The sequence below is a fragment of the Myotis lucifugus genome, unplaced genomic scaffold (genome assembly GCF_000147115.1).
Source record: "Myotis lucifugus unplaced genomic scaffold, Myoluc2.0 scaffold_0, whole genome shotgun sequence".
Lineage (NCBI taxonomy): Eukaryota > Metazoa > Chordata > Mammalia > Chiroptera > Vespertilionidae > Myotis > Myotis lucifugus.
In genome coordinates, this window is record NW_005871048.1 from 13,910,293 (window position 1) to 13,937,583 (window position 27,291).

The 27,291-nt window shown below is 41.2% G+C and overlaps 1 protein-coding gene across 7 annotated transcripts in view; it reads left to right on the forward strand.

Annotated features, from left to right (window-relative positions):
- EPB41L4A (erythrocyte membrane protein band 4.1 like 4A) overlaps positions 1-27,291 on the forward strand; it is a 208,258-nt gene that overhangs the window by 131,860 nt on the left and 49,107 nt on the right. For all 7 annotated transcript variants that reach the window (XM_023748602.1, XM_023748722.1, XM_023748695.1 and 4 more), the window contains exons 11-13: positions 11,489-11,580; positions 12,971-13,048; positions 19,288-19,409. In XM_023748602.1, coding sequence (XP_023604370.1) covers positions 11,489-11,580; positions 12,971-13,048; positions 19,288-19,409 — 292 coding nt within the window. The remainder of the gene's footprint in view (positions 1-11,488; positions 11,581-12,970; positions 13,049-19,287; positions 19,410-27,291) is intronic.

The window sequence follows — 27,291 nt, forward strand, 5'->3', positions numbered from 1 at the left end:
TGTCTTTGAATTAATTTAAATGGGAGGCCACTGACAGATGGGGACAAATCAATTATTGGAATCAGACCAACCTCTCCTTCTGCAGATCCTGTTAATACTTCAGAGCTTTATATGTATCGCCCATGCCCGAGTCAACATTTATTTTTAAATCGCCAGTGCGTGTCATGTACTGGCCGGTCGGTCAGATGGTCAGATGGACGTTCGGTCAGTCACTTAGCCTTTTATATATATAGATAGATTACAGTGCCTTAAAATTCTTCTACTGCCATGGGATAACTAACTGGTAAAGTCACAGCTAATTTAAACGTTCCACTTCTTAGATTTCTTTGTGATTAGCAGAGAATAACAACAACAAAGTTGATATCATCATGTTATTTTTCTACTGGCAGTCTCCATGGTATGACCTGTTGGCTTTTTAAAAATATGTTTTATTGATTTTTAGAGAGAGAGGAAGGGCAAAGAATAGAGAGAAACATCGATGAGTGAGGAACATCATGGATCGGCTGCTTCCTGCACACCCGCTACTGGGGATTGATTGAGCCTGCACTCTGGGCATGTGCCCTGACCAGAAATTAAACCCGTGACCTCCTGGTTTCTAGGTTGACGCTCCACCGCTGAGCCACACCAGCTGGGCTGACCTGGTTTTTCACACACTGGGTGCCTGTCCCTTCTGCAGCTGTGAGAAGAAATGGGTCGTGAAGCCTGGTGTCAGTGATCTTTAGGACGGTGGTAAAGCAGGTCACATGACTCAGGCTTGAATCAAAGGAAAATGAAAAAACTTAAACAGCACAATAATTTAACCGAAGCAATTCGTTTCCTGAGCATTCTTGCTTTGCGGAGCCTTCTTTCTCCACCAGGGCACTTCTCTCTGTGAGGCAGTGATTTACATAATGGTAGAATTAAGTTGATTATTATGGAGGCCTTGCTGTAATCATGGATTAAATAGAAAAGTCCCCTGAAACCCATCACCTGCAACAGTAATCATAGTCAGCTTGAAAAATGGCTGAAATGCTTATTCTGCTGGTTTTCTGGTTGGCTGGTTCCGCCAGAGAGACTAAACTCAGCATGTTCAGTTCTGTTAGGGCCAAATTCATAGATTCAGTTCCCAAAAGACAGCAATGTCCTTCAGATAGAAGATCTTCCTAGTGTCACCCTGTGCCAGTAACACGGTCTACTTCCACTTTCTTTGTTGTTAATCCTAACCCTCACCTGAGGATATTTTCTCCATTCATTTTCAGAGAGAGTGGGAGGGAGGGGGAGAGACAGAGAAAGAAACATCGATGTGAAAGAGGCACATTGGTTGGCTGCCTCCCACATGTGCCCCAACCAGGGCCAGGGATCGAGCCTGAGGCAAGGTACGTGCCCTTGACCCGAATTGAGCAGAGGCAGAGAACCAGGCTGATTAAGGGGAGATGATGAGAGGGAAGTCAACACGGGGATGGAGAGAAGTGGGCAGATTTGGGAGGCCTTTGGGAAGTAAAGTTGCTTCTGATTAGTAGCAGATTGAATTTTTTTTGTGAAAAATACAGAGGACTTTTGGATCATCCTAAAATTTCTTGGTTTCATCAACAGGGAGAAAGTGCAGTCCCCAGCAGTAGGCCCAGAAGTTGGCATGTACTAAACATATTTGTTGAATAAATGAAAAAAAGAAAAAAGAAAAAATGCTGCTCAGATTACTCTTATGTATAATGCATCATGAAACTAACCCCAGCTAAACTTACCCAGTGTGACAGGATGTACAACCAAAAGGTTCCTGGCAACCCTGGCCGTGAGTAATTAGACCCACTTGGCCGAACTCTTGGCCTGCTCTGAGTGCAGGGGAAGTGAGGATGGCCAGGAGCTGTCACTGTGCGTCAACAAGTCCAAGACGCCTCACTTATGTAAGCTAGAGTTCCTTTCACGTTTTAAGTGAAACTATAGATTTTTTTAAAGGTTTTTTTATTTGAAAATAATTCCAAATTTACAAAAATCTGCAAAATATTACAAAAACATGGCCACCTGTTGTTACAGTCACTTATTGTTAACATTTTATTTCTTTTCTTTTTTCTTTTTTTACCTATACACACACACACACTTTTTCTGAAGGATTTAAGAATAAGTTTCAGCCTTAGCCTGTTTGGCTCAGTGGATACAGCGTCAGCCTGCGGACTGCAGGGTCCTGGGTTCGATTCTGGCCAAGGGCACATGCCCAGGTTGCCTGGGTTGCAGGCTCCATCTCCAGTAGGGGATGTGCAGGAGGCAGCTGATCAGTTATTCTCACTCATCATTGGTGTTTTTATCTATTTCTCCCTTTCTCTCTGAAATCAAACAAGAATAAGTTTCACATGTTATTTGTCTCTAAATACTTCTGTATGTATTTCCTAAAAATAGGTATGGGCCCGGCTGGTGTAGCTCAATGGTTGAGCATCAACCTATGCACCAGGAGATCTTGGTTCGATTCCCAGTCAGGGCACATGTCTGGGTTTCGGGCTCGATCCCTAATAGGGTGTGTGCAGGAGGCAGCCAATCAGTGATTCTCTCTCATCATTGATGTTTCTATCTTTCTCTCCCTCCCCCTTCCCCTCTTTGAAATCAATAAAAACATATTTTAAAACATTAAAAAAAGGGAATAGAGACGGTCACTGATGTAACCACAGTACAGTTATCAACTTAAAAAGATTATGTTGCTATAATAATGCTCCTATCATCTACTTTCCCTTTCCAGTGACCTAATAATGTTCTGAATAGCGTTTCCCCCTTCCAGGATAGGACCTAATTAGCCTCCTTTAATCTGAAACATTTCTCCCACCCGACTCCCATTTATTTATTTAATTAAAACTTTTTTCGATTGTAGCTTACACTCAATATTACTTTGTATTAATTACAGGTATTCAGCATAGTGATAAATCTAGAACATTGTTGTTCTTTATGACACTGACATTGAAGAATACAGTTTTATCTCGTTTCATATTCATCTGTTGTTTCCTGTTATTAGACTGTTCCTGTGTTCTCAGCTGGAAAGCTGCGCGGGTGAGGTTGTGTTCCTCTCAGGGTACAGCTGGAGGCGCATGATGGTTAAATTTGACCACCCAGTCATGGTGTTGCCCAATTTTCAACTGTATAATTACTGTGTTTTTTTCCCTCCTTTCCAAATAATAAGTAATTTGTGGGGAGATACTTTAATTCAATGCAAATACCCTGCTCCCCTTCAAAATGTCCCTACAGTTCTAGCATTCATTGAGGCTTCTTGCCTGATCAGATTGCTAACTATGATCCTTGAAAAATGTTGATTTTCTCACTCTCCCACTCCCTCCATATTTATCAGTCAGGCCTTGGCATTCTACTGTAAATATAGTCACACTTATTTACTTATCAATTAGTTATTGGCATGGACTTATTAATTTCTGTTTTTTTCCCAGTGGTTTACAATGCATTACAGTACCCAATGATTTGAGTGGAAGCCCTTTGAATCTGGCTTTTGTGCTCTTTTGACCTGTCCCTGTCATTTTTTGTCACTTTTTTCACTGTGGAACAATATGGTATTTCAGGTACATCTTGTACCTACCCCACATCCACCTTCTTATTAACCACGTCTCCAAAGAGCCCTGGTTCCTTTTAGCTCAAGATCTGGGTGTTAGATGTGTTCCTTGCTACTGGGGTAACTTTGTTTCTTGGTCCTTTCAGTGGACAAAGGTAGGGAATGTATGTATGCACATACACATACATACGGATGTAAATACATACATACATATGTGCTCATATAAACATGCTTGTACACATTTTAGGCCCCTAACCGGTTTGGTTCAGTGGATAGAGCGTCGGCCTGTGGACTGAAGGGTCTCAGGTTCGATTCCGGTCAAGGGCATGTACCTTAGTTGCGGGCACATGCCCATTAGGAGGTGTGCAGGAGGCAGCTGATCGATGTTCCTCTCTCATCGATGTTTCTAACTCTCTATCCCTCTCCCTTCCTCTCTGTGTAAAAAAAAAAAAAATCAATAAAATATATTTTATGAAAAAAGAAATCACGAGTTCATGCCATACCTCTAATTTCCACTTACCCCCACAGGGTTCTTTCTTGCCTTCCCTCCTTTCGAATTTGTATGTCCTTTGTCCACGAGAACCTTGGCTCCCAACAACAGTAGCACATTTACTCATTTGCTCAATTCTAAAATACCTCAAAAATAGTTTCAGAGTTGCTTTTGGGCAGCCACTAAAATTGACGGTTGCTCACAGTGCTGTCACTCGCATAGAGCACCTTGCCCAATCTGAGGGCAGAGTCAAATATCGTCCGTGTTCAAGATCTACCTGGGTTGGCCCTTCTCTCCGCCTACCCTGTTACTGTGGTTATGGGCTTCACGTGAGATCTACTAGTTTCCTTGTTTCAGTTTGCTTTCAGTTATAGCTCCCTTCCTCGTTCCTTATTTATTTGATTTTATTTTCTGAAGACATAGAAGATTAACATGCTTTTAAAAGTAAAACTGTACAAAAAGGCACATTCAAAAAATTATTGCTAATGCCCATATTCCTTCAATCCTGTTCCCTCGCCTCACGCTTCCTTGTCCATAACCAACTTCAGTGTTTTATGGCTTATCCTCTCTGTGTTTCTATTTGTAAAAATAAGCATGTTTTTCAATTTTTCCTTTTTTCTCACCTAAAAGAGAACATACTGCATATATTCATTTGCACTCTGTTTCTCTTTCATTTAGTAATTCTTCCTAGAAATCTCTATCAGTTTATTGAGAGCTTTCTTGTTCTTTTGTACAGCTGTGTAGAACTTAATTGAGTACCTATTCCATAGTTTACACAACTGATCTCTTATGCTGGAACATTTAGATAGTTTTCACTTATAAATTTTTCTTTAATCAATAACTTTGTGCATATGTATTTTTTATATTGTAGGAGGGGTGTCCTCGGGTAAATTCCCAGGAGTGGGAACGCTTGGTCACCAAGTAATGTCATATAGTTTGTTAGTTATTGCCATATTCCTCCTCCCTAACCTCCACCCAAAGTTTTTGAGACATTTTGCATTTCCACCTACATGTATGAGTGTACCTAGGACTATAGATATAATATTTTCTCCCAAATATTCCTAACTGTGGCTTTGTTAGTGATACTTGGATTCTGACGCTACACGACAATTTGGTTCGGCATCTCTCTGGACTACTAGACTTGTGGTCAAACAGCATGGTTTAAGTCCAGGTCTCTCACTTACCTAACCTAGTATAATTCACTCAACAGCATTTAACCTACATTTCCTCATCTATAAAGTGAGTATGATAACAACTGTCTTACAGTGTTGTTGCGAGGTTGGAGCACCTAGTCCAAAGTCGGGCATGTAATACACACCCGGTGCGTGTCTCTGAATCGGAACTGTCTTGGACTCGTACCACTTAGAACTACTGAAGTTTTGCACAGAAAAGGACTCAGGAAAAACCTTATTCTTGACCAGTTTTGGCTGGTGAATGGCTGTGTCAAGGGAGGAAGAGGAGCCCAGGTTTTCCAAGCCCATAGATTTACCTTTGTTTCACTTACTAGTATGTTTGTTGACATTCTCCATAATTAAAACACATAGGTCATTTTTTCAGAAGGAATTTTAAAAAGATGTTGCTTTTATTTTTAATTTTTTAAATTGATTTTAGAGAGGAGGGGGAGGGAGAGGGAGAGATAGAAACATTGATGAGAGAGAGACATCAACATCGATTTGCTGCTTCATGCACACCCTCTGCTGGAAATCGAGCTCCAAACCCGGGCACGTGCCCTGACTAGGAATCAAACTGGTGACCTCCTGGTGGGTGGGCTGACACTCAACCACTGAGCCACACCGGCCAGGCCTGGAAGGAATTTTTAAATTGTGATATAAAAAAATTTTTTTTAGAATATCAGTAGATCTTACAGGGTATGCCTTCATTTTAACAAGCTTAAGTAACATTTTTTATTTAAAAATTTAAGTCTAAGAATAAACATTAATTATCATTAAAAATTAAATCTGCAAGAGAAAAATGTTGACATTTTAGTAAATGCTAAAGTTTCTCTAATGAGCAGATGAGGAAAAGATAAAATCTGAACAATAATAAAAGCAAACCATCTGGAATTTTGGGTTGGTATCTGAATTTTTTCAAATAGGAAGCAGAATGAGGTCAACATAATAGTTTTCAAAGTTTACTGAAACATGATATAAATATTTTCTAATGGTTTGGCTCATAAATATATATTTTTAATTTTGGAGAAAGAAAAAGAAGCAGCACAATTTAACACATCTTTTCCAACTCTATAATTAATGTTTCTATGAACCTAGAAAGAGTTATATACAGTTATTCATCAAGCAATAAATTTACTCATCTGTAAAAGAAGTATAGATTTTGGAATATAACCCAAACAGCTGACAAAAGAGTACTGGAATATTTTTGCTGTTTTTGTTCTTTTATTGTAAACTATAACATATATGCAGGAATGGAAATTAATTTTATTCTCTGAGTGCTCTGCTGAAATGCACAATTATTTTTAATTCAAACCATATTACATGCATTTCAGAAAGAATTAAACTGCTGTGTGTGTGTGTAAGGGTGCTTGTGTGGCATAATATTTTTTAAACCAAAATACTGAAAAAACACTTCCTTGAAAAAAAAGTTCTTTGTTCATATAAATCAGGAAAATGCCAACTACCTTACCTGCTCTTGGAAATTCACATTAGCATGTTACAGATCTGAATATTTCAGCCATAAGAAAGAATGAAATACTGCCATTTGTGATAACATGAATGGATCTTGAGAGCATCCTGTTAAGCGAAATAAGTCAGATGGAAAAAGACAAGAACCATATGATTTCATTCAGATGTGGGATATAAAACAGAAAGCAACAAGTGAACAAACAAAACAAACTCATAGACACAGAAACAGAATGGTGGTTACCAAAGGGGAAGGAGGTGGAGGGAAAAGAAAGAGGTTTAGTAAAGGGGGTTGAATTTATAGTGACGGAGGAAGACTAGACTTTGGGTGATGAGCACACCATGCAGTCTACAGGTAGATAATGTATTATAAAACTGTACAGTTGAAACTTATATAATGTTGCTAACCAGTGTCACCCAATAAATTAAAAAAAAAATGATCTGAGTATTGAACCCATTGTTTTCCAAACTTACTTGACCATAAAACTCTTCTTTCTTCTTTTTTTGCCAATATCACAAGATACTAACGTTGTAAGTAACACTCTCTAGGAAGCACAATGTAAAGAAAAAGCTTGAGTAAGATATATTTTACTCAGTGCTTTAAAATTCCCTTCCAACGTCTCATTCCAAACAACAAGATTGGTAACTTTTTTCTGAACTCGTGCTCTGGGTTGGGATGCCTAGAAGAGAGAGCCGCGGGAACTATGGGGGAAGTTGTTAGAACAAACATTGTGCTCTCTTATGCACAGATAGTTCTAATTTTTAATGCAGCTATTCAATCTCACCATTTTTAAAGATAAAATTTCTCAAAACACTTAAAATTTTGTGATAACTCTTTGGTCTCTACTTTCAGTTAAAGAATAAAATAATCTTTCAATTCAACCCCTTGCCTTTCTTTGCTTTATCAGTAGTCATTTCAGTCATTTGCCATCAGCCCTCTGATGATTTTGTTTTTTCCCCCCCAGTTGCTAAAATAAGTTAACAATTGTCAAGTACAATTGGCTCAGTGGATAGAGCGTCAGCCTGCGGACTGAAAGGCCCAGGTTCAATGATTCTCTCTCATTGATGTTTCTATCTCTTCCTCTCCCTTCCTCTCTGAAATCAATAAAAATAAATTTTAAAAAATTTTAAAAAAAGAAGAATCTGCCCTGGCCAGTTGCTTAATGGTTAGAGCATCAGCCCGAGGACCGAAGGGTCAAGGGTTCAATTCCTGGTCAAGGGAACGTACCTAGGTTGTAGGCTTGATCTCCAGCATGTCAGGACATGTGAGGAAGGCAACCAATCGATGTATCTCTCTCATTCCGTTCTCTCTGTCTCTCCCTTCCTCCCCCTCTTTGCACTCTCTCTAAATTAAAAAATCAGTGGAAAAAATATCCTCAGGTGAAGATTAACAACAAAAAGAATCCCACAATACTTGAGCCTAGTAATCCTCACACTTCTCCTTAGCCTCTCGCCTCTAGGAATCACTGATGCAGCCCCTTTGCTGTGGGCCTTGATAGTATTTATGTAACAATTGCATCTTACTATTGTTAGCAGCACTAATGTATTTTACTCTTAAGTATCTGACCTATGCACTGCACCTGAGGTTACTTCTAGTGACCTTGGAGGTGGGCAAATATATACTAATTTGAGAATTATTGAGGATTGAGAAGATGTTCATCTCCATAATTCTAGAAAGGCTGGGGAAGGCAGACTGTCCAGTTGTGCTGCTTCCGAGGAACAGAAGAACTGGCTGGAGTGTGGGTTGGGTGTGGCAAGGAGGGTCAGGCTTGGGAGAGGCCGCGAAGCTTGGTCCGGCCCAGGGAATGCAGGTTGTTGAGCACCTTGCAGTGTGAGCCCCTCCATGACCCTCTCAGTAATCTCAGTACACTTAGCAAAAGCCAGGCTGAAGTAGATTTATTTTTCCACGATTGCAAAGAGAAACATAGCCAGCAAAGATGAGAAAAGACACTGAGAAGACCAGAGGGAATTAGGTTGGAACTCATTGATATAATACAGGTCCTGGATTCTTAACACATGACAGAATTGGGGGTTTGAGCCAAGTTTACCTAGAGATCCACAGCACAGTGAAGCCCCACATGATATCTGAGTTACAGATATTTACGCTTGATCAGTTCATACAATAAAAAGAAGTAGATTCAGACCATAGCTTTGCTTCTGGCGTGAAGGGACAAAAGCTATGAAGGTGTTTGAGTAATTTTGCCAAAAGCAAGCATTGCATGCTTGGGTATAAAGTATTTTAGCAGTCGGTTGGAATGAACTAAAGTTAAGCAGCTCGTCATCTTCGTATGAATGAATGAGAAGGTGCTAATTGTCTCTGGAAAAGGTTTGTAGGTAGGGGAGCGATAGGAAGCAAGGGACGTGTGCAATGCTGTATCAGTTATGTTCACACCAGCAGTTGCTGTAAGTGGCAAAAATACACAGGATTTATTCAGAACCCTTAGCTCTCTTTTTCGTTGTTAACCCCTCTTTTAGTATTTGGATTACAATGGGATAAGGAGCAGGCAGCTGTGTTAAAGCCCTGTGTAAGTGGAGGATGAGTCTGTACTTGTCACTTGTACATGGCAGCAGTAATTAGGAGGCCTGTGGGAGGCTCTTTTGTTCCTTTCACATATTTGTACCGAAGAAAACTTGAGAAAATCCAATTCTGGCTGGATCTTAAATACCTTTTATCCTTTCATGAAGTAATGGTAGCTTTAAAAATATATTAAAAATTACCTATCCTCGGACCAGGTGTCTTTTTGAAAAGCAAAGGAATACAAACGCTTATGTGAAGAATGAAGTGAAAATCAGTCCATGAAAAATTTGAGGAGATTTGCTTTGTTTTTAAGATTGAATGCTCTTTGGTTTCTCCTTCACTTTTGGAAATCTGGATTAGATGTAATTAAGTAACTGTTTGAAATGTGAAATAGGTATGTAAGTGCCTCCTCGTTTGTGGGTGCTCTTGCTAACATGCGAAAGTGCCTGTGCCACACAGCAGACATCACAGCCTCCACTTCTTGTCGCTGGTGATGCTCAGTCAGTCCTGCCACTTATTGAAAGGCACAGGGACAAGGGGGTGCAGATACTGAGGAGGTGGTAGCGGGGGAGGGGGGAAGCTTGTCCTGTACTCGCTTTATCTGAATCATTTATCCAGATAACAGTGCAATCACAAGCAGAATTATTTTTTAAAATACATGACCTGTACATTATATTTTTGGATAATCCAGTGACCTTAAAATCACCCACCTGTTATATAAGAAACTCTTAATAGTCGTTGCCTCTTGGGAGGGGAATTGGGGCCAGTGGTAGGAGGGAGATTTTGTTATCATTGTGTATCCACTTTGGGAACTTTGGGCATTTGTACCATGAATATTTATGTTCTATATTTTAAAAAAGAAAAGGAAAAAAGTCCCTCTAAGCATCCCATCTCCTGGCAGGATGCTTGGCTTCCCACCCTGGCGCCCACCCCCCCCCCCAGGCCCCCCCAGATCGTCTGTGATTTCCTCTGCAAACCCTTTCCCATCCCTCCCCCCAGTTTCTTTTACTTTTGAGAAAAACACTTTCTGAATTCATTGACTTTTCTGCTTCGTCTCTAATTTTGTACTCCCTGCCCCTTTCACGAATGTCACCGAAGATTTCTTACCGTGAAATGCAGTAACTTCCTCTGAAACCCTGTTTGACCTTTCTGGGTCATGGACTTGCTCTCTCCTCCCAGCCTTCCTGACCATTGCCTCCTGATCCATTTTGACCTCTCATCTCTGCTGTGACTCCACCTTTATTCACTCTGTACCGTTGTTCTGAGCAAGTTTTTTTAAAACTCTTTGGTGAAATCATCTATGTCAGCAGATTCGACCTCACTCCTCAGCTCTACGCCTGTATGTTTACTGGCCCACTAGGCATGTATAGTTCTCAATTCCGTGGGCACTTCAAAATCAAAATAGCCTGAACTTATTGTCCATTCCATCACCATCCAAATTCCCATTTTTCCCCACTTGCTGTATTTTATTACTTGGAGCACCCAAGCCAGAAACATGGGAATTATCCTAAATTTTCCCTCCACCTCACAAGGGTTTGGAGTTCCAGGTTGCCTTGCTGTAACATGCAAATATTGGCTCTGTTTTTATCACACCCTTTCATTTTTTCAAATAAACTCTAAATTGGGCCTCATTCCAGATGGACTTTGGAGAAATGTTATGCATATGAATGTTCTGTCCTTATTAAAAGTAGTGGGGACCATTTTAATTATTCCTCCACTTTGAGGATTGAGGATTTTGTTTATGAATCCATAGAACCTCATTCCAGGGGCATTTCTGCATTTGAGACATGAGCTTAGTTTTTATTTAAAACTAAGTTGGCAATTATATAACTTCACAGAGTTTATGATTTATTTATTTATTTATTTATTTATTTATTTTGCTACTTATGTTGTTGTATTTTGCTTGTATTTTGCTTGATTTCCTATTCAGTCATTAAAAAATAAATACAGTTAAGAACTGGATTTGTGAGCATCTCTTTTTTATTGGGAGTTGATTTGCCCACGGTCAGTATTTTTCCTGTTTTTGGTGCCCATTTGGGGCCGACAAGTTTGTGGTACTTCAGTGCCATCACCCTGGTTATCCATGGTCATGGGTGATGTACTAGTAGAAGTAGGTGATGGCACTAAGATTTATATGGACTTATATTTTGTAATTTTAATTAATTGAGATTTAAAGCAACCCTCCAAAAAATAGTTACAAAGAGATATTCTTTGTTTTATGTGTTAACAATAATTTGACTGTTTACTTGAATTTTTGTTACCTGTGGCTATCACCTGAAGAATGTATGGTCAGTGATTCACGTTCTCTCTCTTTTTTTCTCTCTCAGTGCAATGAAACTTCATTCTTTTTTGAAGCTCGGAGTAAAACTGCTTGCAAGCATCTTTGGAAGTGTAGTGTAGAACATCATACATTTTTTAGGTATGTTAATGTGAAAGTTTTATTGATTGTTCTAATAAATGAAAATTGCATTTGTTTTTATAACAAGAATTCTCTTCTATCTGCAGTAGAAATTTAGAAGTTTTTCTCTTTTATTTTTTTCAGTCACCTAATTCTCTTGATCACATTAATAGAAATAGATATATATGCACAGACATGCATACACACATACATGCACACATAGATATCTTCTTTGCTCACATTATAAGAAAAGGCCAAGGACAGTTTTTATTTGTTTATGTAAAAAGTACAGCTTTGGTATTCGTGGAAAGTAAGTGTTCTGCTGTGGACATACTAAATTTGAAATGCCTTTTAGTCATCTAAATGGGGACGTTGGATGTATAAGGCTTACTGGAAAGACCAAGGTTGGCCATGTAAATTTAGTTAGTATTTAAGCAAAGCTGACTGGATGAGGTCACCTTTGAGAAAAGTGAAGAGAGAGAAGCAGGAAGCCAAGGACTGGGCTGTGTGACCCTGCCAGCATTTAGAGGACTGGAAGAGCCAGCCATGGGTTATGAGAAGGAGTAACTGGAAAGTGTGTAAGGAAATGGAAGATGAAGGAGGAAAATGTCATGCTGAATAGGGAGCTGGCTACTCTGTTGCATGCTGTGCTCCTGGAAGGTCAAGTGGGGGTGGAGAATTGACCGTTGGATTGTGGGGATACTTTTTGTTTATTTCACATCTTTATGGTATAAAGATAACACTAAATTTTATCAGGTAATACATTCAGCTGTATTTGTGTTTTTAAATTTAAAACTAGATTCATTCTTCCCCTTACTCCTACGTGTATTTGGTTTGCATGGAGCAGTTTCCCCAAATAGCATGATATTGGAGACGTATTCTAATCAAATGACCAATGTCCTTTATTTAGCTTGTATTAGGGCAGGGATGTTTCCCAGAAAGCCTGAGACATTACCTCTCGGTCAGGGGCCTGGGTGGAACAGCTCCTCATGGAGGTGTCTGTTGAAGGTACCCTGGAGTGGGAAGTGCTGGACTATAGTACAAAGGAGACTGAGCCACTCCTCAGAGACGTTAACTGCTGTGAGGGCCTTGGCTTGAGTAAATCAACCTAGTGACAAAGTTCTCAAGATTATTTAAGCAGAGAAAGTAATATGATTTACAACTAAAGCTTCTAAGGGCAATGATGTCTTCAACATTATATAAATATATAAATTCCTAGAGTGTGTTTGTGTTTCAACAGTTAGCTTATAATATCATTATTATTTCCTGCCAATGTGTAGAACAAATAAGATATTTTGACTAGCTGTTAAGGTGTTGCATGATTATATTTTCTACGTAGCTTTTGCTCAAATGTTGCAAAAGTATCTGTATTTCTGAGTCTTAATTTAATTTTATTTTAAAAATTCATTAGAATGCCAGAAAATGAATCAAATTCAATGTCAAGAAAACTCAGCAAGTTTGGATCCATGAGTTATAAGCACCGGTATAGGTAAATATTTTTTTCCTTGGGGTGTGTATATGTAAATATATAAATATTTAATTCAGCTGTGCACATACAGGCACATTAAAGTTTTTTTTCTTATTTTTGTACAGTGCCAGTGAATTTTATTAGCATAATAGTTTATTAAAACTTTTTTGACAAAAATTATTTTCCAGGCTTAATTATATTTAATGTCTATATTAGCTCTGTTAAGTTTAGGACTTTTAGAATGTACTAGAGTTTATCTTCTGAAATGTATTTTGATGGACATATCACTTACTTGTAATTAAGTTGTGATTATGAGATAATAGATATTTTGAATAGTAGCTGATTGGTGTTCTTAGGACATTCAGTTGATCCCCTGTTGTAATACAATGTATACTTTATATTGTGGATCAAATCCTATTTTCTGCAGCATAAAGCCTACATGTAGTGAGGCTAGCAATTATATCTAAAATTTATTGAGCAGTATTAAGTGCCATGTATTGTGCTAAATGTTTTCCATTTATTATTTCATTTAATCATCACAGTCTTCTTAATATTACCCTCATTAATATGTGAGGAAACTAAGGCTCAGCAAGGCCAAGTCACTTCTCCAGGTGACCCAGCCAGAAGCAGTAGAGTGGGGTTCACACCCTGGCCGTCTAACTCCAGGGCCTGTGCTTCTGTCCATTCGGCAAAGTGTTAGCATGTTGCAGGAAAAGCCTGGTTGTGATTGTCCTGCAGCCAGGCAGGTGCTTGTGTCTTTTTCAAGTGCCAGTATTAAAAGTGGGAGCTTTCTATGTTTTTTTAAATATATTTTTATTTATTTTTTTTAAATATATATTTTTTTATTGATTTTAGGGAGGAAGGGAGAGGGAGAGAGAGATAGAAACATCAATGATGAGAGAGAATCATTGATTGGCTGCCTCCTGCAGCCACTGGGGATCAAGTCCGCAACCCGGGCATGTGCCCTTGACCGGAATCAAACCCGGGACCCTTCATCTGCAGGCCGACTCTCTAACCACTGAGCAAAACCAGCTAGGGCTGAAATATTTTTATTGATTTCAGAGAGGAAGGGAGAGGACGGGAGAGATAGAAACATCAATGATGAGAGAGAACCATTGATCGGCTGCCGCCTGCACGCCCCACACTGGAGATGGAGCCCACAACCTGGGCATCAAACTGTGACCTCCTGGCTCATAGGTCAACGCTCAACCACTGAGCCACGCCGGCCGGGCAGCTTTCTATGTTTTGAAAAAGAATTTGTTTTGTTTCAACTCCTTCTGTTAATAGAGAGTGTGTGAGGTGCAACACATGGTATTGGGTGCCTTAGAGATGCAAAGATTCAGATCTTAGCACCTCTGCCTTCAGAGAGCTACATCATTCCGGCAGTGAGGCTGGTCTGAGACCCTGTAAAACCCAAGCAGAGTGCAGAAATGCTGCTCAGGAGGTGTGACACTGTTCTGTCAGCCCCACTGGAGACATCACTGAATGAAATGCTTACCTAGGAGACTTAAAAGTAGAGCCAAGCTCTGGCCAGGTGGCTAAGTTGGCTGGAGCATTGTCCTGTGCACTGACAGGTTGCAGGATCGATTCGTGGTCAGGGCACATACCTACATTGCAGGTTCTATCCCTAGTCGGGATGCATATGAAAGGTAACTGGTTGATGTTTCTCTCTCCCTCTGTCTCCTTTTCTCTTTCTCTAAAAAATCAATAAAAGTATATCCTCCGGTGAGGATTAAAAATAAATAAATAAATAAAGCCAAGTCAAGTGTTTGTAGGACAATGGTATGCCAGATTTTAATTCCTCTCTCTCTTTTTTTGTTTTGTTTTGCTTTGTTAATCCTCACCTGAGGATATTTTTTCTATTGCTTTTCAGAGAGAGTGGAAGGGAGGGGGAGAGAAAAGAGAGAGAGAGAGGAACATAGATGTGAAGGGGGTACATCAATTGGTTGCCTCCCACACTTGCCCCAATCGGGGACAGGGATTGAACCCACAACCCTGGTACATGCCCTTGACGGGGAATTGAACATGAGACCCTCTGGTGTGTGGGCTGGCGCTCTAACCACTGAGCCACCAGCCAGGGCTAATTCCTCTTTTATAACCCACATGTTTGGCCTTGAAGTTGAAACCAGAGATAATTAATAACAGAGTGATTAATAGTAAATGTTCACTGCATTCATTGTTACACATTATGCATTTGCATATTTGCTCATTTGATGACATATAAAACCTAAGTAATTATAAATGTTCTCGCTACTTGGTGTTCACTGATAACTAAAAATTTAACCTTTTGTTTATCAAGGTTCTTTCTCAGACAGTGATATAATTATCAGGAATTTAAGGGAAGAGTACCTACTTTATGTTGAGGTGAACAGCTAATAGTCACCATTTGGGCTGTTCTTCCATTTAGAGCGTAAAACACAGAGAAAATGTGTAACTCTATCTCTGTGTTCCTATTATTAAAATTGCAATTATGCTGCTTAACATATGCTGTAGTTAGTTTCCACAAATTTACTAATACCTGATTTCTCAAATTTATTGAAATGCAAATGTTGTGGCTACTGGGAATTATTATTATTGGATTTTGCATATTAAATATCATTTCTTCCAAGAAAGTAATTAAAGGTAACCTTTGCAGAACTGGAAGCTCTGCTAAATCTGTTCTAATTTGGTGGCTGGTCTTAACTGCCTAGTCAGTTTTAATGAAACCCAAATCTCCGCCTCTGTCTGTAGGAAGCAGAATGTTACTCCATCCCTGGAAGAAATGTGTTTCATCCCACTGCCCAGAGCTGGTCATGGGCAGGGATGGGTCTCGGACTGCTGGGTGGTCTCCAGCACCTGGACTGTTAATTGTCAAAACAGGAAAAATACCCAGCCTTTAACAGACATCATATGCCTGCTTCTCTCTTGAGATGTTCTGTAGACCTCATGGAATGAAGGCAGTGCTCTGGAAACAGCCCCTTCCTTTACCCGGCAGGCTTTTAGAGCGTGAGGGATAAAGAGCAGCATAAATGCTGCAGGGTGCGAATGCAGGTGTGTCTGCATTTGTGTGTATAATTATGTGTAGACGTTTACAGTGGTGCGTCTGTAGGTGTATGTGATGTAGGAAGACAGAGTTCTAGTCTGGATCCCTTTCTTGCATCTTCGGGCATGCTGAATATCAATGAGATTTCAATATTTTTTAGAAAAATTAGTCATTACTTAGGAAGGGGGAAATATTACACATTTTTAGTGATGTGTGACAGTCAACCAAAATTCCAGATTTTGTGGGGGAAATCTGAGCTGAAATCCAACAATCTAATTCCTTTGTTTTATTATCAGAGATCAATAATCTGAAATAGAACTTGATCGAATCTTTGATTAAAATATTTTGTTATACACTGATATTTCTTTCCCTGAACCCCTTAGAAATTAACTTTGCATTTACCTGTTGTTAAGTTAGTAGGGGACTCCTTGTTTTGATGAATAAGTTGTGTAGAATTTATATTCCAGTAATGAGAATTGGGCCTGAGAAATACCCCTGGGGAACCCAGATGACCTTCTTGTAGGACTTAAATCTCATGAACTTTCCACATTTCGTTTTTTTTAAATGTGTATTTATAGATTTTAAAGAAAGAGGAAGAGAGAAGGAGAAGGAGAGATACATGAATTGGTTGCCTCCAGCACACACCCTGACCTGGGATAGAACTCATAACCTGGGCACGTGCCCTGACTGGGACTCTAACTGGCAACCTTTCGGTGCATGGGATGATGCTCAACCAACTGAGCCACACTGGCCAGGGCTCCACATTTCTTAAAGCCTGAAAGAGAGAACAGATTCTCATGAGAGCCTCCTTTGTGTCAGGTGCTTGCACAGGTGTCACTTTATTTAATCACATAAAGTAAATATGGGATGGGTTCAGTGACCCGCCAAAGGAGGTTTCTCTTCATTTATACAGATGAGAAATTTGAGCCCCAAGCCCCAGAGTAAACTAACTGAACTAAAGGCCTTTATCAGTAAGTGGCAAAGCTGGGATTTGAACCCAGGTGTCTCTGTTCTTGTTCTCTTTCCTCTACCCCTCACTTTGGGGCTGCAGGGCCACTCAGCATAGAATGGGAGTGTGTATGCCAGAGTGTGAGGAGGAAGGGAGTGGGTGGTCATGGGAATAAATCTCTGCACTGTCTCTACAAAGAGCCACCATTTATCAAATACTGTCTGCTACAAGGAAATAGTAAGAATGCTGCACAATAATATTTCCACTCGGAAATAGTAAGAATAAGTAAACATATATTATCAATGTTGAAAATAAGGCTCTAGGAGATTTGAACAATAACCTGTTGAAGATCATACAGTTGAGACAGAGCTATGCTTGCAACTGCAGACCAATGGCTTAGTGTTCTCTTCCTCCTCCCACTGCCCGGCTGTGCCATGCTGACCAGCTGGAGGTCAGGAAACTTGTTCTAGTCTTAGGTCCTGTACAGCTGGTGGCAGATCAGGGTATGGTTCTGGACCATAGTTTTATTAATCTTGTGATATGATTTTGTCATGTCTCCATTATTCCTGAGAGAAAACGTGTGTGGAAAAATTGAATAAGTAAAATCTCATTATAAAATGTCTCAGGGGTCCACATGATGGGTTATATTTTTAGGGCAAATATTTTTTCTTCTATGCGATAAAGTACACAGTACCCAAGTCTTATAGCAGGGAAAGTCTGTTGGAAGTAGGTCTTATCTTCACACTCCATACTACTTGTAATAATGGAATTTTGCTCTCTATAGGGATTTTTGTTTTTAACTTTCCAGGAGAGAGATATTGCTGTTTGTGTTAGTGACCTTATTTACTACCTTAAAAAAAATAGTTAAATTTCAAGTGAAAAAAACCCAGCCTGTCACAGTTTGCTCCCCTCTCTCACCCCAGTTCTCATGAAGTATTGAACACTAGTACACTCATAGGTGGACCCCGGCATCTTCATTCATGTTACCTCATATCAAGTTGTGTCCCCAATTATCCTGATGATAAGCCTCTTTTTATGGTTGTTTCAAGCATTAAAAAAAAAAAAAATCTAATAAAGGTGGATGGGGTAGTGAGGAGGGGAAACTCACAGAAGCATGTAGGAGGTAAATTTTGCTCTATAAGTCTCATTTGGGAGAGATTCACCGATATTTGTTCTGTAAATGTAGGATGAATAGGATTTGGGGCCATTAAAAAGCTTTCTGGCTCTTCTTGAGGTGAATCAAACTAGATAAAAAGAAATGCATTTTTCCTTGTCCCTAATGATATTTTCCTTGTACCTAAATGAAATTTTCACCTAAAATATTTAGGTGAAAGCCGGGGTCATTTATTGCCTCAAATTCAGCAGCCGTGGGATGAATTTTCAGTAGGATGAATGTTCACTGAAACCCAGCGAATGAAATTACACATTTCTCAGAGATTATTCCATCCCCAGAGAAAGCTCAGCCTCCTGAATCCTCACAGCACTTCAGGGAAACAGCACTGTGCGTGGGGTTTCAGGCCTGTTTTAAATCTTCCTGGGCACCTGATCTAGTGCAGGTGGGGCGAGCATAATAAAAGGTTGATGTGCCCTAACCGGTTTGGCTCAGTGGATAGAGCGCCGACCTGCAGACTGAAAGGTCCCGGGTTCGATTCTGGTCAAGGGCATGTACCTTGGTTGTGGGCACATCCCCAGTGGGGGGTGTGCAGGAGGCAGCTGATGGATGTTTCTCTCTCATCGATGTTTCTAACTCTCCCTCTCCCTTTCTCTCTGTAAAAATTCAATAAAATATATATTTAAAAAAAAAAAAAAAAAGGTTGATTGTGCCATAGCAGGGTGGAGAGTAGGCACACAGTGGTCCTGAGGGGATGCTGTACAACTTGCCATGGGGTGATGCCGATTCACGTAGAGTCATTGCCCTTATGCAATTCAGCCCAACATAATTTCTTCATCGTTTTGTTGTAGAGTCGGAAGGCGATCAGAATTCTCTATTGCTAGCCCATCATTCTGCTAAATCTAAACCTTAGTCCTCCTTTAATAAACCCCCATTTCCTGTTTCTTCTCCTAAAACACATTCCTTCTATCTAACCTAAATGTTTCCTATTAGAATTTAATACTACTTCCTTGGTTAATATTGCAATATGAATCAGTTGGGAACCTTTGTATGCTTACAGCTCCTGTGAGTGTGTGTTTTTTCTTCTTTCCATACTTTGCAGATATTCTGAATGAGCTGTTGTTTACTTTTGTGCTGTGTGGTTTTATTTGTGTTAATCAAATTGTTGCATTTTCAAGTGGCAGGACAGCATTGCAAATGAGTCGAGATCTTTCTATTCAACTTCCCCGGCCAGATCAGAATGTGGCAAGAAGCCGAAGCAAGACTTACCCTAAGAGAATAGCACAGACACAGCCAGCTGGTAAGTCATGGATGTAAACGTGCATTTCCTTTTAGGCTGGTGGTGTAAGATATACTCAGGTGGTGACTATAGCCCAATAGTTCTTTTATTGTTAACTAGAGGCCCGATGCACGAAGATTCGTGCAAGAATGGGCCTTCCTTCCCCTGGCTGCCGGCACTGCCTTCCCTCCAGCCCAGAGCCACCTTTCCACCTTCCCACACTGCCCAGAGGCCCGGAGCAGCTGGGGCGGTGCGGAATGCCTGCATCGTCGCCATGGCAACGACACAAGCGTCCCACCCCGCCCCCCAGCCGCTCAGTGCCTGTGTATGCATATTAACCCGCCATCTTTGTGGGTTAATTTGCATACTCCTGATTGGCTGGTGAGCATCATGAAAGTATGGTCAATTTGCATCTTTCTCTTTTATTAGTGTAGATACTGGAATTTTTAATTTGACCCTGAAAATATCTAAGCAGTCAGAAATTACTAATAAGTAGACAAGTAGTTAACTTGAGTCACCATAACCTGCCTAATGACTATACTTGATTTTTGAAGAGATTAAAGTCTCAACCGAGTAATTTCCTGGTTTGGTGTGTCTGAGATTGGAATTGAAGCAAACTTTTAGAAAAAGTATTTATATACACACACACAATTTATACAGAATTCAGTAGATTTTTTGTTATTGTTGGTTTTTATTGTGAAAAATAATATACATATAGAAAATGTATGAAATATACATATATATGCACATACACACAAAAAAATTTAACATAGCCTTCAAGCCAAGAAGTCCCTTTTATTTATCTGTTCACATCTTTACCATCCCCTTCTTTCCCAACCAGAAAAAAGACACCATCTGACTTTGTAATCATTATTTCCTTACTTTTTGTTAGAATTTTACTGCTTATATAGGTTTCTCTGAGCAAACTAACTTATTATGTCTATTTTTAACATTAGATGAATGAATCATGGTCTCTGTTTTTTTTTTTTGTCTTGCTTCTTTCTATAAATGTTATGTGTAGTATATACTAAATGTATTCATTTTTCATGCTGTGAATATTCTATTTATCACAATTTTGTTTATCCATTCTACTACTGATGGACATTTGGATTACTAATATTATTTGTTTTTAATGTAGACTACTTTAATGAAACCACTTAATCAATCAGTTTTAATCTCTGTTTGGTGTTCAGAGCTCATAGAATTTTACTGACTTGGTTGTGGCTTGTTTATAGATCACCCTTGTCTGACACTCTCCACAGACTTTTCACATATATTATCTCACTTGTGCCTCACAATAACCCTGTGAGGTAGGGCAAGACCCAGAGTATGTGCCCATTTTGCAGAGCAGGGAGAGATGGCTCAGCCGCTAGATAGGGGTGGGGCTGGCATGAAAACCCAGGTCTCCTGGATCATTTTGCTATGTAGTATTGTGTGAAGTGAATGGCATCTTTTTAAATGTTTTTATTGATTTCAGAGAGAGAGGAAGGGAGAGAGAGATAGAAACGTCAATGATAAGAGAGAATTATTGATTAGCTACCTCCTGTACGTCCCCCACTGGGCATTGAGCTCGAAACCTACAACCCAGGCATGTTCCCTGCTTGGGAATTGAACCGTGACCTCCTGGTTGATAGGTTGACACTCAACTCCTGAGGAACACCGGTTGGGCAAGTGAATGGAATTTTTACTCACAGTAATTAACCTCCAAACATTGCATGGCCATTTACATAGCATACAACATCCATTGTTTCATTTAACTCTCATGCCAGGGATATAAAGAAAGTGTTTGAGTTTTCTCCACTGCTGTTGGTTGTGAGAATGTCATGTGACTTATTGTTTCTAAAGCCAAATTAAATCTGATTGTAGGTTCCTTCCTCGCACTAGGCTGGGAGGAAATGAAATTCTTTCTGATGGGTCCTCAGTGGCAAAAATTAGACGTGATTTAATTTTGCAACAGATTACCTTGCCACATAAGTATTATCATTATCCCCATTTGGGTGATGAGCAAACTGCGATTTAAAAAGGTAATTTGGCCAAGATTACTTAATAAGTACGTAGCTTAGGACAAAAATTATAGCCTTAATATTTAATGTCTTTATCTTCATCTTTTGTATTTACTTTTGTATACGAGAAGCCTTAAATCCCATTTAGATCAAGTTCAGTGTGGTATAATCAGTAAGCAAACTTTCAAATCTTGTGCTATTTCTGAAACGTCATGCCTCATGAAATTATTCCGAGACCCACTGAGAATATAAAAACATTCCTTGCTTTAAATCAACATTTCATTCCTCTTGAGATGCAGGAAGCATCGCACATGCTTTTTTATAAACCTGTGCAGGTTGCTTCTTTTCTTCTCGTATGTTCTTATAGAAATATCTGCCAATGTAACTCTCTCTCTCTCTCTCTCTCTCTCTCTCTCTCTCTCTCTCTCTCTTTTCGGAAGCCTTTCGGAAGCCCAAATTCTAGAAGCTGATTAATTTAGGGACAGGGGTTTGGGTTTTCTCATGGCTTATGCAGATCCAGTGAAATGCAGTTTTCACAGAGCCACCTGGGACTGTATTGAGCCCTCACATCTACCTTCCACCTCGGGTCCCACCGCCATGTGTCCTATTAACGTGGCTAACGCATGGCCCAGGTCCTCTAGGACAGCCTCTCAGCATCAGGTGGCTCTTTTAAAACTGGAGCACATGTTATGCTTTGATTATTATAAAAATACATTCTTGCTTTGGAAAATTTGGGAAACTTGGAACCTTCCCATCTATAAAGTTTAAAAATGTTATATTCAATTCCATTCTCCTAGTACAAACACTATATTATATAGCCTCTAGTCATTTGTATATCTTTTCTGTAAAAGTTATATAGTAATATTTTACAACTTACTTTTCTTATCTAATATATTATGGATATGTTCTAATAAGTTTTTTAATGTTGTTATACAGCCCCATTTTAAGAGCTGCATATTTTCTCCTGCATAGATGTATAATGGACTTGACATAATTTATTCAGCCAATTTTTAGTTCTTGGATATTGAGGCTATTTCAAATTTAGGAGACTATAAATGTAACTAAAGTGAATGTTCTTGTAGTAATATCATTAAGCATTCATGCTAATTTATTATATACTAGAGGCCCGGTGCACGAAATTCGTGCATGGGTGCAGTCCCTAAGCCTGGCTGGCGATTGACGCACGAGCGTCTGGCATGGAAGGGCAGGTCCCAGCTGACCTCTGGCCCTGGGCAGCACCTGGGCTGCCGGGCCCCCGTGCCCCCCCCTCTGCCTGAGTAATGGTGCCCAAGTCCCCATGCAAAGATGCGGTGAGCGCGGCCAGATGCCGCAGGCCGGGGCACAGCATGGGCCTCTGGGCCGCCCAGTGGCGCCACACGGAAGCCGAGTGGGCAGCGTACTCTCTCCTGGCCAACCTCACAGACTGGCTCCTGCACAAACCCATGGGGAGCCCGACCGGCCCCTGTGGTCCCAGCATCTGCGGCCCAGCTCACTTGGAAAAGGCCTCGCGGGTGCAGGACAGGCTCCTTTGCGGGTGCCTGGCACCTGAGTGTGAGGGCTTCCCTGGCGCATGAGCCCTGGTGTCCCAGGGGGAGGATAGCAAGGGGAGTGAGAACGAGCTTCAGTGGGATACCCCGCATCTCACCGCACCTCTGTCCCCGTCACCTCCACCCCCAGGTAGCCGGTAGAGGTCGTAGCCCCCAGCCTGGGCACCTTGGGAGGTTGGCTGCCGCCACCCACCTCTAGTTCCCCATCCCAGGGCCTGCCAACTGGGGGGAGGGACCCAGGAGGTTGGCCACCGGCCCTGAGGAGGAAGCTGGCACTCGGCCCCCCTGGGAAAGGGGCCATGTGTGCCGCCACCTACCCCTGGTTCCCCATCCCAGCCAGAGGCCCCGCCCCGATCAGGCGATGGGGGCCTGCTGGCTGGCAAGAGGGACCGGGAGGTTGGCCGGCAGGCCCAATCCAGTGATTGGGGCCTGCGGGCCAGGGGCAGCTCCTACATTGAGCATCTGCCTCCTGGTGGTCAGTGCACATCATAGCGACTGGTCATTCCAGCCGTTCTGGTCTTAACGGTCACTTAGGCTTTTATATGTATAGATATCTTAAACCAGCAGTCGCCAACCTTTCAGACCTCACAGACCACCAGTGAGGTCCGTGGACCATCAGTTGGTGACCGCTGTCTTAAACAATGGTATATTTTCATCTTTAAAAGGATTAGATAATGCTGTGTTTAAAAACTAAGATTTTCTGTGTGTATATTTCACTTTGAATTGAATTACTTTTAGCCTAACTTTTCAGGTCTGTGTTCCACAAAATTGTGATGTGTTTTGGGGACCCAGAGAGAACCTCCCCTTGACAGTGCGTGATTGGGTGGGGATGGATCATTTAGCAGATGTCAATGATGCAGTGTTATGGTTGCTGTCACGTATATATGGAGGATGTTGTGAAGGATGGATAAATGTTATTCTGTTTCTTTAAATGTCACATTTTCTCTTTCCTCGAATTCACATGTACTCTGCTCTGAGCCTCATTTGAATCCAGCTGGCAGAAACCCAACCTCAGCCATCTCCTACTCCTCAGGTCATGGTTGGGTTCTAACTTGGAGCAGAATATTTGAAGGGGGCCCTCTTGTCTTCAACTATGTCAGTCACCACTGTGCTCCTTGTCCCAGCCCACCAGGCCCCATGAGGGTGGGCAGTTCTGTGTGAAGCTGGGACACTGTGGGGGGAAGAAAAGGGTTCTTTGGTGAGCCTCTCAGCTTAGGCTTGTCAACCATTGGCTGTTGGTGCCAACTCAGTGTTTACAGGAATCCCCAACTTGGGGTGCAGTAAGAAGGAACCTGCAAATAGCTCAATTATGATACAGCACGGCTGTGGAATAGCTCAATACTGTTATATATAGCTCAATTATGAAACAGCTTGGCTGTGCAACAGCCCATCTCTGAGGTAGATACCTTCGGTGTTTCAGCTCCAGCCTGGGAAATGCAGTCTCTAGTCTTCAGTGAAAAGGGAAAGTGCCTTTTCCAAGCCAGAGGGAAATTGACTTATATAGAGAAATCTCTGGTCCCTGATTGGTTTGTACTCATGCAAATGAGGACTCCAAATCCTCGTAAAATGTCCTGATTGGTCATGCTCTGATTGATCAGTGATGGTACTGATAGGGACCGAGCTGTGCGGCGCTAATTGGACTGGGCAGGGGTAGGCAGGTGTGGGGAGCCTCAGTCCTAATGGTTGAAATACAATTCCAGGAACTCCTTTACAAAGGCTGACTCAGATGGCAGGAACACAGTACCGACAGGCAGTTCAGCGCAGGCTTCTCCCTGAAGGGCGGTTTGCGTGAGAGACCCCTGTGTAGAAAAGGCTGCTGGGCTCTGTTTTTAAAATTTGAGCCCAGTTAACCACCAAAAGCCCTTCTTAGTAGGTATCTTCTTTCTCAGGGTCCACACCTATTAACCAGAAATAGCTGTTGTGTGACCTAAGACCAGTTGTAGCAGAGCAAGTAATTGTCTCAGTGAAGGTGAAATTGGAAAGGGAATTTGACTTAAGACAAAATAACACAAAACAGAAGAACCTATAAAATTGTAGGTCTAGTAAATCAATCATTAGCTATTTATATTGGAATATTATCTAAAGCCAATGAATGATGTTTAGGATTAAGCCTGCCTAGAGAGACCATACTCCCAGTCCCCCTGTAAGACTTTCCTGTGGAAGGAAGGAGGGGGGAGGTGAGGGGATGAAATGCTGCAAGGGATTGGCCTGCGGGTCATTAGGTCACTGTAGCCCTAAGGCCTCTGTCCCCTTCCCCACCCCCTAGACAGCCCCTCCTTCCCTGTCCGTTCATCCTTTCACACTGTGTAAGCTTTAGAGCAGCCCCCTATTCCTGGGACTCATTCATGGGTAGCTGAGCAGGAAAGAAACAATAGCTTTTTTTTTAATTTTGACAATTAAAAAAGTAGAAAGCAGATTTCAAGACATAGAAAAAGTTTCTTTATTAGATTGTACTGTACTTGGTGAACATGGAGTTATGGTTTAAATAGAAGATAGATTTCTTTTAACTGTAATAAGTCTAGCTTTTAATTTGCATAGATTGCATTCTGCTGTTATTCTCTCTAAAATAAAATTTTAGAACTACACTTTCAGGAGTTATTGGCATACATTCTCACCTCTCATTTAACATTTATGTATAATAAAAAGCCAGTTGTGCTAGAAAGGAGACTTTTGCATTTTGTTAGTTTATATCATTAATTTCTAGTGCATGACTTGTAACTCTAGAGGACATTCTTTTATTTCTTCTGAAGTTAAAGCAACTCAGTCAGACTTGATGACTGCTCTCCTTAACCTGCTACTCAGTTCTCTGCAAATTAAAAAACCCTTTGTTTCACCTCTCAATCAGGAATGCCCTGGTATTGTGTTTAGAATCCGCCAAGGTAGACCTTGGCAACACTATGAGGAAGTACATTCCAGAACCCAGAGCCCTGCACCCAGCCGAGGAGTTCAGCACCAGGGCAGGCGGCCAGAGAATTCTTGCAAATCTAAATGGCTTCTTCTTCTTCTTTTTTTTAAAACATAAATTCTTTATTAAAAAAGAGGATATGGTAGCCCTGGCCTGGTAGCTCAGTTGGTTGGAGCATTGTCCCTATATGCCAAGGTTGCGAGTTCAATCTCCAGTCAGGGCACACACAACAAGCAACCAATGAATGCAAAAATAAGTGGAACAACAAACTGATTCTCCCAACCCTCACCCCCACCCTCAAAGCAATCAATAAAATTAGCCCTGGCCAGTGTGGCTCAGTTGGTTGAGCATAGTCTCATGCACCAAAATTCACCAGTACCATTCCGGTCAGGGCACATGCCTGGTTTTCAGGCTAAATCCCTAGTAGGGGGCATGCAGGAGGCAGCCAATCCATGTTTCTTTCTCTCCCTTGCTCAGGATATAGGGCACAGGCACTTGTACACACGCTGGTACCATTCACACACGGAGAGGGACATCACCCCCTTTAGCAGTCATGCCTTCTCACAGGGGTGGAGGTCCAGGTAGTTCTGCCAACAGTTCCTGGTCGTGTTCTGGTTGGGGAAGCGACTGTCAAAAGGAACAGTCCGGTGGTTCTTGATTTTGATCTTGATGTCTTCTGCATGTTGCTGATTCCTAAAGACGCCCCTGAAGGCGCTTGCAGCTCAGAGACTCCTCAGCAAAGAGACTCCTCCGTCTCTAAATGGCTCCTTAGGAGCTTGGGGGAAAGCCCGAGGTGAGATGAGATGGCAGGAAAGAAAGTGCATATTTGTACAGCCCTTTCTCTGACAAGGTCTGGGCAACTCATGTGGGTTCTTGTCAGAGGAGAGTCTCTGCTATAAGTAAGCAGTAAGGATGTAATATTTGGCTATCATTCATAATTAGGTGTAAGAAAAGTAATGGGTAAAGCTATTTGCCATGGATAAGCAATGCTATGCTTATGTGATGCAGCATTTTAAGTTCTTAAAATATCACACCCGTGAATAGTTATCTTCAGACAACTGAAAAGCAAAGTCGGGAGACATTTTGGCATTCCCACTTGGAATATGTGGAAGGTGCTGAAACACAGTGCCTCAGGGGTCGTGAGAATGCCTCCCGATGAGGATGGTTGGTGCGGTCTGCGAGCAGACAGCTCTGCTCAGGCCAAGCCCACTGTTTCTGTGCAGGCGCGTGGACCTGGTGTCCTCAGATCTTCCAGCGTTTTAAGGGAAGCAAGGATTTGGGTATTGATGTAAATTGACCAGAATTTTAAGTATGGGCAATTAATTTCCTTTTAAAGAAAGTCTCTGTATGCTAAACTGAACATTCCTGAGGGCCAGATATGGCTTGAGGACTGCCTCTGCAGTGTGATCGCTGTTCCACGTGCCCTGCGGTCACTGTGGGGTTCTCCC